The sequence below is a fragment of the Anoplophora glabripennis genome, unplaced genomic scaffold, assembly GCF_000390285.2.
Source record: "Anoplophora glabripennis isolate ALB-LARVAE unplaced genomic scaffold, Agla_2.0 scaffold799, whole genome shotgun sequence".
Classification (NCBI taxonomy): Eukaryota; Metazoa; Arthropoda; class Insecta; order Coleoptera; family Cerambycidae; genus Anoplophora; species Anoplophora glabripennis.
The window spans coordinates 31,600-44,700 of record NW_019416896.1 but is presented as its reverse complement, the minus strand read 5'-3'; the positions used below and the strand labels follow the sequence as shown (position 1 = coordinate 44,700).

Below are 13,101 nucleotides of genomic sequence, written 5' to 3'. Positions count from 1 at the left end.
CGTTGAGAAATGAGGTTAAGTTGGTCGCTATAAGCTACTCCCTACGTCCAATGTGTCAGAGCCAACTTCGACCACGTTTTTATTTGAACGCTCGTTACTTATTTTAAGAATATAAGGATATAAATATTTCTTAGTAATAAAAAATATTTTGTTTCAAATTCACAACACCTAGTAAAACAGCTAGGATCTTTTGTAAGTTTAACCAACCAGACATAGGTCGGTTTGGGACTTATTGATGCTTTAGTGTCGCTAGTCACAAGGAGATGTGTATACACAGAACGTGTGGCTCCATCTATCGTACTACTTCCCACCTACGCCATTCTGTGACCTGCTACAATTTTCTTTCAAGAAAACATAAGTTTGATTATAATATGCTACATTTGTCTTGAATACTTCCTACATTAATACTAAATTTTAATTATACATATGTATTTTGAGGAACTGGTAGTTTTGAAACAAATATGTTTGCAGTTTATGATGAACTATAAGATACTGTAGCTAAAGTCCGAGATAATAAATTTCAAAGCTATAAAAAATTTACATTTAATTATATATATTTACAAATAATATAAATTCTAAGAAAAATTATAGATTACGGCAAATATTTCACATAGTTTCACGGAAACATACATATAGATTTGAATATAATAAAATAATATTTACGCCAAATAATTCCATTTAATAATAATGTATAATAATAATTCCATTCCATTTATATGTTCATTTGATCCAAAAACACTATTTTGAGTGCATATTTGTATATAAATCACACAAATGACGTCATATGTAAAACAAATATCTCGCAGAACATGCTTTGAAAAATAAAAATTAACATGGTTTAGTATTTTTGTATAAGTCACCGATTTACGAAATAATTAATTTATTCCTTTCATTTGCACTATACTGTATATGCATTGGCCGGTATTAATACTTAATAATATGTCATAGTCTCCTAATTTTAAATCTGCCTTTTCAGCACAAGAAAGTCCATGGGAAATGGAAGTTTTCATGTCAGCATGGTCCAAAAGAATGTTATGCAAATAAACTACATGCATGCGTGTTGAACAAAAATTATACTCAAGCGGAGAGTATGAACTTTATAGGTTGCTTAATGAAGACGGCAAATCCAGAGAAAGATTCTAATGCTAAAAAGGTAATATTCAGCCTTAAATTAACTTAGATCTAGAGCGACACGCGTAGCGTACGCATCATATGAGAAAAAATTACTATTAGATAAGCTAGCAAGATTAGAAGCGTCGAAATGGGCAATAGTTTATCCTTCGTTTGTTAAAAATCGTTAAACAGTATCCTCAGCTTTTATTATTGTTTGGTTTTTAATCAAATTTACCTGTCACGTTGAAAAAAAATGAAGTATGTAAAACAGTAAAAATTGACGTATGCATTCAACTAATCAACGATTAAGTGGTAATTGCTATTTAATATTATTTAATTCATCATACAGATAAAGCATTTGTTATTCATTAAAATCTCTCGAACCTGTGAATTTTCTAGGATCTGGCGAGAGGTTAACAAAAATTTAAAATATTTCAAATGTCATTTTATACAACATAGTATTGAAACAATTTAATCAGAAAAGTTGTTTAGGAATAAGTATTATGATTATATGACAATTTTGAGTAATTATCAATATAATTAATAATAAATATTGCTTAAAAGCAGAGACAAGATTCAGTATTTTTTAGAAAAATAATAGAAATCTTAAACTTACTTTACATTCAACTACTTCATAAGATACTTATAATACATAGGCTGGCCCTAAATTGTGTCTCGATATAGGTACTTTAAAAAAGGGTGCTGTATATATATCTTGTGTTAAACTTAATCTTAAGAGATTAACTCACTAAATTACTGAATATTACATATTTAAACAGTAGTTTTACGGCGTGACTTGTTATTTTGTCTTAAATTTTTCTATTTTTAAGTAATTCCACTTCTTTTTAATATCAGTCTCTAGACATTAAGAAAATAGGTATTTTTGTTTACTTTAAATTAATCAGACCTTTTTCAAGAAATTCAAGTTTTCATACGAGCGTGCATATGAATTTCATAATATTATATCTAGACATCGGAAACGTAGTGGAGACAATGAAATAAATAAACAGTAGTAATCTGTATTATGCTAGCACAGTAATGAATTTAAAAAAAAAACGCTAAATTTTCCGGTTTTTCCGTGTTTTCTGCGTTTCTAATTATCCGATTGAATGGATCGACCTCCCGTTTTTTTCGTATTTCGATTCCCTACAAATTGTCTCTTTATTGTATTCAGATTGCTTCGTTAGTTTAGGTTTTATAAGCAAAAAATTAAAAAAAAAGTGTTTTTTGCATAACAATGTTTATAAAAAATTAATTAATGGTAAATTGGAGTAGGAAACATATAAGCGTATATCTATAGACTGTCTTTTATATGATGGCACAGTCCGTTTGCTACTAATATTTTTGTTACAAAAAAAATCTCTATTGAATTTAGAGGATATTTAAATTAACCCAATGTTCACATATCAAACATGTTCAGCATTCATTATATTGTCAATGACTATGTTACCTAGTTACGATATGTTTTATGCTCTAATACACAGGGATGGCCAGAAGTACGGAATAAAATTCATATCTTTTGAATGAGTTAATTTTTTTAAAAACGCCGAAACACGTTAACTGATTTTGATTTTTTCCCATCTTTCGGTTATATAATAATTAATTTTTCTTCAACCCCCTAACCCCCAGCTACCCCTACTTTTTTTTCAAATGGAAACATAAGGCATGAGGGGGCTCGTTGAAAAGCTTATAGAAAACCGAATCCAGCCATACCAAATAAACAAGTTTTATTTTTTCAATAGCAAGGTTTTTAGGGTTGTATAAAACACCTACTTAACAAGTGAAATAAAATTTAATTATCTTCAGTGTTATCCTCCATGAATTTGCACAGAATAAAATAAAGAATTTGAAACTGTACCTATCACTGCTAACGCAAAAAAGATATATTTTTTATGTTGCGTTTTTTTGGCACCACTTACTTGCCAGGCTTTCTGGTTAATTTTTCGCTTTAGTTGTAAATTGGAGTTCGAAACGTTACTATTGTGTCAAAATCAAGTTATTTACTGAATTGCAATGGTATTGTCGGAAAGGCAACGCATCGAAATCTTGATATTGCTTGGATGTGGAGACAAAATAAGAAGTCAGGCTGAAGTGCGCGATTTATTTAATGCGAAATATCCCGAAAACCAAATCTCGCAAGGGACAGTTAGTAAAATATTTCACAAATTTGAGGAACACGGTACAGTACAGACTTTGCCCAAAACTGGACGGGCACGTGCTTTGAATGAAGAAAAGAAATTAGACATTGCATTAGAACTTGTTGAAAATCCTCATACTTCAACTGTTTCATTGGCCCGCAATCACGATGCTTCTCGAACTGCAATTCGAATGTTTCTGAAACAAGAGAAATACCACCCCTATAAGGTATGTCTTGTCCAAGAGCTTTTGGAAGACGATTATGATAGGCGATTACAATTTTGTGAGGAAATGATGAGACGGTGTGACGACAATAATGGTTTTCAACGAGACGTACTTTTTTCGGATGAAGCTACGTTTTATTTAAATGGAGTGGTTAACAGGCACAACTATCGCTTTTGGTCCCAGGAAAATCCACACTGGACATGCGAATCGCATACGCAGCATCCACAAAAAGTTAATGTATGGGCAGGTATCATCAACAACAGAATCTTGGGCCCATTCTTTTTTGAAGAAAATCTTACTGCCGCACGCTACCTGGATTTCCTAACATTTGACCTGATACCTGCTCTAGCTGTGATTTTCCCTCATGAAATTGATCCAGATATACCGAATGAAAGAATTTGGTTCCAACAAGATGGCGCTCCCCCACATTTTGGTATTGATGTTCGAAGATACTTAGATGAAATGTTTCCAAATCGCTGGATTGGTAGACGGGGTACAGTTGAATGGCCGCCAAGATCCCCCGACTTAACACCCCTGGATTATTTTCTTTGGGGATATTTGAAAGAAAGAGTCTACCAGGACAGACCGGATAATATTGAGAATTTAAAGAACAAGATTAGGGCGGAGATGCATAATTTACCAGCTGAAGTCATTCAGAATGCTGTGGACAGCTTTTACTATCGTCTTGGAGAATGCCAAATAGTGAATGGAGGACATTTTCAGCATTTGCGACATTGAGTTTATTTTTGTAAATTATCTAGTTGTTTCAATTTCTAAATGAAAAAAAACTTGCTATTGAAAAAATAAAACTTGTTTATTTGGTATGGCTGGATTCGGTTTTCTATAAGCTTTTCAACGAGCCCCCTCATGCCTTATGTTTCCATTTGAAAAAAAAAGTAGGGGTAGCTGGGGGTTAGGGGGTTGAAGAAAAATTAATTATTATATAACCGAAAGATGAGAAAAAATCAAAATCAGTTAACGTGCTTCGGCGTTTTAAAAAAAATTAACTCATTCAAAAGATATGAATTTTATTCTGTACTTCTGGCCATCCCTATATGTATATCATATGTAGTTATTGAAGGCTTAGCCGTTTAAGGGCGGCGGTCTATATTATAGCTTATTCTAGATACGCCCCTGGCAGGTAAGTTTAAATGACCGCGTACTGCCCCTGTGACCGCATGCTAGTTTCAGTTAAAAAAAAAATATTGATTGACTATTATGTGTCAAAGTGACAGCCCGTTTGTTCTGTAGTACAAAATTGCTTCAAAAATAAATATACAGTCCACTGATAACCATAAACAATTAATTTTGTTACTCAATAAATCATATATATGGTATACTAGCAGAAGAGAAAAATACAGCACACTGCCAAAAAACATATGCCGTACACTTCACCAAGCAAAGCGTCAATCTAACTCACACACGCACAATCGACAACGAAATGCAAGACCAGTGTCCCTCAGCAAAAAACCTGGATTGTTCACCGGCACGCCAGGCCGACAGATACTTATCGAATAAATTGATCGATGCCAAGCTTCAGATCAGAGGCAGACATCTTATTGTACAATGACGCGGATGGTGGGATTACTAAAATGTGAAGCAGTTGATGCCTTGCCACCATTACTAAAAATAGCATCTATTAAAAAGTAGATATGACTATTTTAGATAAGCGTGTGACCTCGGTAAATTTTGAATGGTCATTTTCGTTTTTGAAAAAGGTATTTACTGATTGTCGGAGACGATTAACCGCGGAACACTCCGGACAACTATTAATTATTTTCTACAATCGCTTTCTTCATGACATACTATTACGTACTATAACTAATATTTTATGGTAAGTTCCATTTCGTTCCGTTGTTCTTGATGAACTATCCGTCCTGAAAATATTTGTAGACAATTTAGGACATAAATTGTATATTACAGGAAATGATTATTATTACCTACTAAAAACCCATGGATGACACTTTTTTTACCAAAACTCTCATACAACTTCAATACTTCTATTAATGTTTTATATAAAATTACCTAAAATTTTTAGCTTGTCAAAATATTTTTACGCTAGACGTATCTAATTTACTTAATATTTAATAAATTTTATTTCGCAGTTCTAACATCAANTTAAAAAATATCAACAATTTAATCGTGAAAATTTTTTTTTTAGTAGTTTTCTTTAAATAACTCAGCGGGATGACTTTGTACGAAAAAATGCTTAGGACATAATTTTGTTCGTAATAAAAATAGCTACAAAATGGTGGTGGTCCGATTACGAAATTTACAATAACAAAGCCGTGAGATTGAAAAAAACGGTATAAAACGTCAATTTTTTAAAGTTGCTGTAAAAATGTCAGTTATATAAACAAAAAATGATAAAACTTTCGAAAGCTATACTTAGTTCAATATATATACAATAATGACGCTAAAGCTGAAAATCAGGAGAACTTTTTGTTCTATAAGGTTTTATACATCCATCGGCATCTGAAACTCGATGCTTTGCCAAATTTGTTTGAAGTTTTGAGGACACTTGAAATTTGGTATATACATAGTGTAAATATGCACAAACCAAAAGCAAGCATTTAAAGAAAACTACTAAAAAAAAATGTTCACGATTAAATTGTTATTAAATGTTATTGTACTCATCATTTAAAGTAGGCCTGTGTAGTCATTTCCGGGTTATCAAGGTTTGACACAGGCCGAACCTCTACCAACTGGACTATAATGTTTTATAAAATTACCTAAAATTTTTAGCTTGTCAAAATATTTTTACACTAGACGTATCTAATTTACTTAATATTTAATAAATTTTATTTCGCAGTTCTAACATCAAAAAATACCTCAGTGTAACACAATGTAAACATAAAATTTTATATTACATTTTCATAAAATTTTATAGGTGACTTTTAAAATACAGTTTTTAATTTTAGAGAACGAACGGCAGTGTCTGGCATCTTTTAGCGTTTCTAACGGTGGTTGGATAGAATAATGCTCGTCTCATATTGATATTGATCAAAATCTAATAATACATTTCCTCCGTAGTATGTTTACTTTTACTATGTATGTTTTTGTACCGTCAATATATAATTTCTCTTCACTTTTAAAGAATTCGTGAGAGTATGTGAGCGTTGTGGGTGTATATTGATGAACACAGTGTTTTTGCCGACTCGACACGAATACGAATAAATTCAATCCATCAATTTAACTGTACTTATTTCTTTTATAGTGTGCATATAAGAAAGAGCTGTCTTGGGAAACCATTAAGAGATGCGCAAATGGCGAGGAAGGCGACGAACTCTTTGCTCATTATGGAGATGTAACTGACAGTTTATATCCCAGTTTGGAATACGTTCCACATATTCTATTCAATGACAAAGATAATCAGACTTTGGAAGATTCTGCTAGAGATAATTTTGTAAAAACTGTATGCGCCATTTTCACAGACAGACCTAGCGGCTGCTAATTTTTATATTTGGCCAATTAGCAAATACTTGTTAACTGTTGTATTCCACTAATATCGAGCTGGTGCTTGTACATAGGTATCATTATTTACTACAGTAATAAAATTACGTTATATGTATTAACTGATATTTAATTGTTAAGTTAAATTTCTATTCTACCTCTGACTAATGGATTTTAGAAATGTATACAAGCAAGTTTTCTTCATAGTCTATTTTAAACAATATACATATTTAAAAAAATTAGTTGCAACATATAACTTTGCTAAAATATAACTTCATTTTGATATCAGGTCCAAGATAATTTAATTTTGTAATAACTATTATTTCTAAATATGAGAAATATTTAATAATAAAAACTATTACAACCATTTTTTTTGTTTGATTTCAATATATTGTGAGATAGGTACCTACATTATTTAACATCATTATACAACTGTTCGACAGAATTTGAATTTGAAATACAAGTTAATAAAATTAATTAATACTTATACCGAATGATTTTTTAACTTACACCTTTTAATAATCTCTACAAAAAAATGTCTATAGTCAATTAGTCCCTCTCCTCACTCCTTGTAGGTGGGACGGAAGGTAACTTTGAAATCTTAAGTCCCCTATTTTTATTGCAGATTCAGTTTCTACAGCTAAAAGTACGTACGATTTGTTCTGAAAAATTTTTTTCGATTCGTGGCGATAGATGGGGCGAAATTAAATTTTTTCGATTTCCTGTACTGAAAACCTAATCATACGATTCTCCAATTCATTTGCAATAAAGAATACAACGTTTTCACTATAAATAATCAAAATTAGTCTTAAAACAAATTTTATTTCTCAAATTTTCAATTACTGAAAAATGACTTGTCAGGAAACTACTATTATCATAATACAGGAGCAGGCGTCCTTTTTGGGGTCAAGAAACAACTTATTTTAATCAAGTAATTTATTCATAAGCCATTTACATTTCTGTAGGTAACAATTTCGCAGTTCTTTGAAATTTGCTAAATGAATAAACTTTTTTGGCGGCGAATTTCGAGTATTTACAGAAAATGTTGTATTTTTTACTGCAAACACAGCAGAATGCAGAACCGTATGCTTAGGTTCCCTGTAGGAAAAATCGAACAAACTGAGATTTGTCGATTACAGCGCATCTATCATGAATCAAAAAAGATGTTTCAGACAAATCTCATGTACTTTTAAGGCCGATTCTCATTAGACGAGCAAGGAACCGGATCGGCATCGGCAGGGCACATACTCGGCACAGGCTGAGTTTTCAGAGACAATTCACACTGCGACAGACATGCCGCAGGTAGTATTTCCCTAGCTTTGTGAAAAAATGTTCGTGACTTCCAGTCTGGTAAAAATTGTTCTAATCTTAGATGAAGAAGAGCAAGAAAATAAAAATTTCCGAAAAAGAAAAATATGTTTTTTGAATTACAAAATTTTATTGTTAAGAAATCGTGTTTGTTTTAATATATCTGTATAGATTAATACATATTTAATAAATATACCTATCTTCTTGCAATTTCTCGCCAATTTTTTTACATATCATGTTTTTGTAGACATTATCTGAGTATTTTTTATGAGACAAATCGTAAATAACCTCATTTTTTCTGATATACTCAATAAGAATTTCATCTTGTTCTGACGAAAAAGGGAGCCTCTGCTGACGCTTCATGTTTTCTTGTCAATACGACACTCAACTAAACTATGATTGCAAGTTGACTGTCTGGAGAGTATTCACACATGCACGGCACATGCCCTGCAAATATTCTTTCGGAAGAACGTCGCGTGCAAAGTCTGTCGGTTGCCGAGACGCTGCACGTATACTATGAATTACACCCCTCAAAACCCATAAGATATAATGGTTAAGATATTTTGCCGAGCCGGTGCTTTGCCTGTGCCGAGCACATGCCTTGCACGCAAGTGAGAATCGGCCTTTAGTCGTATAATTCAAATCTGCAAAATAAATAGTGGTTCCTAGGGGACAAATTTTAACACTAGTGCATTTCCTTCGCGTAATGATTAAATTTTGATTCTAAAAATTTTTTTCGTAGAGTGCTTATTTTTATATATTTGAAAGTTTCAGTTTAAAATATCACCCGTTGTACCATTTAATTTTGCTTTAGCAAAGTAAACAATTTTAGAACCTTAATCAATGATTGATAGACGATTGATTTTCAGATCGTCAGTACCTACCATACTGGGACAAGTTTATTATTTATATTATTATTATTATTATTTAATTTTCTGGGAGGTGGATTAGCAGCAATGATCTTATTTCTTAACTTAAATTAGCAGACTTGAAACCATATTACACTTTTAAAGATAACCAATAAACCACATAAAAAATAACCATGGTTTATGTAACATTTTGATAAATAGTTATAGATACAAAAAATAATCAGGAGGAAAAAATATGGCATAAAAAGGAATTGTTATTTTTTCTCAAAAGAAAAGTCAGTGTCGTCACTTTTAAAAAGTTCAGACAGACTAGAGAAGCTAGGAAAAAGTACCACTATGTATATTATTCTAGACAATGATTTTTATACATTTCAATCTTTAGAAAATTTGAAATATACCATACGAAATTTCTTATACTTGGTCAAAAACCTCTAAAATTTTAATGTTGAGATACTGAACACCTTTACAAGTTCATTTATGCTTATCTGTCGCCCTTCGAAATAACCTAAATAATAAAAATAATAAATAAAAATCAAAAAAGTAAAAAGCAAATAATTTTGTGCTTGAAAAGAAGTTTAATAAAACAAGTTTTATCATTTTATCCAACACAAATGAATATGAAAATAATTAGTTATAACTGTTCTTTAAAAAAATGTGCCCAGATACATGTTCATTAAAATAAAATATGTCAACTAAATAATACGTTTTACGGGATCTAAATATCTCTTAATCTGAAAGTTTTAAACATTTAATAATAATAATAATAATAATTTTAATACCCTGTCTATATTGCACCTAATATTTGATACATTTGAGACATGCGTGAATATCTAGATCGGAAAATATTTCCTTGTCTTGATACTGGGTGATAAGCTTACCTGCACTGCACACTTGGAAAAAATGGTAAGTAAGGCGACGCACAGTGTGTGTATGCCGTCGCCTTGTATCGGTACAACCTAGGCACCGAAGCCAAGGAGGTCATTCTGGATGTATCCATCGATTGTAAGACCTAGGATATTTTATGGCGTGTGGTATGGTGTCAAAAAACACAACAGGCCACAGTGAGGGAAAGACTGAATAAAATCCAGAATAGTGATGGAGAGAGAAGCGTAGTTAGAGCATACCGACTCAGGAATAATAACGACTGGAGAGGTAGTCTCTATTCCAGGATTATGGAAGTATCCGACAAGATGTTTCCAAGATTTCACTTTTCACTTTGGCATCCTGGAAAGATGGAACCTAGTATGGTTTACGGACGGCTTCAAAACGGCCAAGGGGATGGGTGCAGGAATATATTGACTCAGAACCAGATGGAGTACAAGCTTATAGCCTAGGGAGGTTTCCCACTATATTTCAAGCAGTAATCTTCGCAATAATTAGCAGATAATATACGTAGAGGATACAGAGTCTATAGCTTCTAGTGATTCCCAATCAATGGTCCTATGACCACAGGTGGTCCGTGACCTTCTTCCAGGTGTCCGCGAGACTGAATACATAGCTAATTAATTACATATAAGCTGGAACGTCGCTGGATTGAGACGTTATGTAAAAATTGCATGGAAAATAAATAACGAGTAGTTTTACAAAGCATACTTTTACACACACACAAACGCAGAATGATGGTATTTGCAAAGACACCTTTAGTTCAGGTATAAGCTTCGAGGAGTCTCGGTGCAAGAAAGCTTTTTCTTATCCAAAGCTGCGTGAAACTGCTTTAAGATATCTGGTGATATTTTTCACAACTTTTCTTTGTGAATAAGGATTCTCAGCGTTATTTTTAATAAAAAATAATAACAGGAACCGGCTGGACGCAGGCGACGATATTCGCGTAGCATTAAGCAACAACATTAATCTCTGAATTTCTCAGCTCGTGAAGCAAATGCAGGCACAGAAATCTCATTAGAAATTAGGATCTAATAATAGTTTGTTATATATATTTTTAAGAATGTTTGTGTCTTGTTTTGCAATAAAAATTTTATACCTACGAAATTGTGTTTTTATAATAATATTTAATGAAATTATTAAATGAAATTATAATAAATGATCCGTCATCTCTCAAAAGTTAGGAACTGCTCTGTAGTATAGACATATAAAGACATACAGACAGTGTTGGGTGCCAGGAAACAAAGGCATTGACGGAAATGAGAAAGCGGATGAACTTGCTAGGAATCCGAAACAGAGTTCATTGGTCCGGAGCCCTTGTGTGGCACAGTGTGATCAGGTGGGCTCTGGGCAAATGGACTGAATCAGAACATAAGAATTATTAGATTTCAAGGCTAGAGCAAAGCCATGGAGTGTCTTTTGCAGAAAATAATGACTAAGGTTCAATAAAATTCAGCTCAGGAAAGTGACGGGGCTTATAACGGGACATTATCACTTTAGGAAACATCTATAGGTACAAGCTAAGGCTAGTAGATAGTCCGCTCTGTAGAGAATCTGATTCGATGGATGAAATTACCCAGGATTTGTAGAATGACGCTCCTAGGAATAAGTTTGAACAATGGGACGCTCAATAGGCCTGATAAGGGCGATATGGGACTTGAGAAGAACCTAAGCACAGGTTAAGAAGAAGAAGAAGATATCCTTGGCTTCGAGGCTATTTAATATTAAATTTATTTTTAAAACAGAATTTCTTTATTAAAACAAATTTGGAAGTGTAATAAATAAATAAATCTAGTTTCATAATCATTTGAACCATATTGTTTTTCAAAGGTAGGTATTGCATATACATACTTAAATAATTATCGTTTAATTTATTTACCACAAAACCAATCATATAAATATGTTTCAATATTTCATATTAATGTACGCATTACACAAATTACAAAACACTCGTGGTATTAAGTCAAACGAACCATGAAATAACATTCGTTTGTCCCGGTAAATTACAACCCATTCAAGAATCTACAGGAGTTTCTCTATGTTCTATATACCCCGAGATATCGACATTCTCTACCATCACATGCAAGACCGTAGAGATAAAATTGAAATTTACAACACGTGAGAGTTCCTAAACTTTATTCTTTATTTTTAAACTCTGGCAGTGTTTATCCTTTTACTTCAGATTCTCTGCTGAGAATATAGTTTTGTCTGATAAATACTGATATAAATAAAGTTAACCAGTATTTTAAAAAATTACATTTATTTCATAGCTTCGTCAATTCGAATATAAACATTTATACAGTTTATTGCATCTAAAATCTAAGTATAAAACGCAAAATAGTTATCAAAATATACAGTGATATAATTTAAATGTAGCATGCATGTTTATAAATAACTTTTTTACATCGTTACTTGCATATATACAAGAGTACACTATTAAACTTTGGTTATTCATTCTTTGTAACAACCACAGAGAGTGAGCTTGTGAGAATATCTTACAAACTAGGATAACATAAGGCAGATTATTTTTTGTACAGTAAACATATTTTATTACAAAGTAAATTGAATGTAAAAATTCGAGAATGCCTTTTGGAAAGAAGAGAAGTGTCTATTTACAAATTTGTACAATAGTAGTCAGTTTCTGATATTTGTTACGTGAACATACATTGTTATCAAAATTTTGATTCCCGAACTGGATTGGAAGAAAAATATATAGGTTTACATTGATTACTGTAATAGTATTACGTACATGGTGTCGTATGTAAAACCGAAAGAACCGGAATTTTTACAATACCAAATTCTAAGCTTTTATTATACTGAATTTGCCAGAAGCGGATAAATATAGAACTGCTGTAACAAATTAAAATGGTGATCTCTCATCAGATGTTATTTAAAAAATAATAACATGGAATATTGTATGTGACAGAATTTGCAGAAACATCCATATTAAACTAATAATATATTTAACTAAAATAATTTTAAATATTTCCGCATCAACAACGAAATATAATATTTTAAAGAAATTTTAAATACTAGGGAAGGCCAAAATGCAGCCACTACCTATGAATCCAGTTTTCCACCACAATTCATTTTTTCTTTCTGGTTATTTTATAAT

General features: G+C 32.0%; 1 protein-coding gene across 1 annotated transcript in view; it reads left to right on the top strand.

Moving 5' to 3' along the window:
- LOC108912102 (gamma-interferon-inducible lysosomal thiol reductase) overlaps window positions 1–7,045 on the top strand; it is a 29,088-nt gene extending 22,043 nt beyond the window's left edge. The window contains exons 3-4 of the mRNA XM_018717266.1: window positions 977–1,153; window positions 6,692–7,045. Coding sequence (XP_018572782.1) covers window positions 977–1,153; window positions 6,692–6,928 — 414 coding nt within the window. The 3' untranslated portion in view covers window positions 6,929–7,045. The remainder of the gene's footprint in view (window positions 1–976; window positions 1,154–6,691) is intronic.
- The last annotated feature ends 6,056 nt before the right edge of the window (window positions 7,046–13,101 follow it).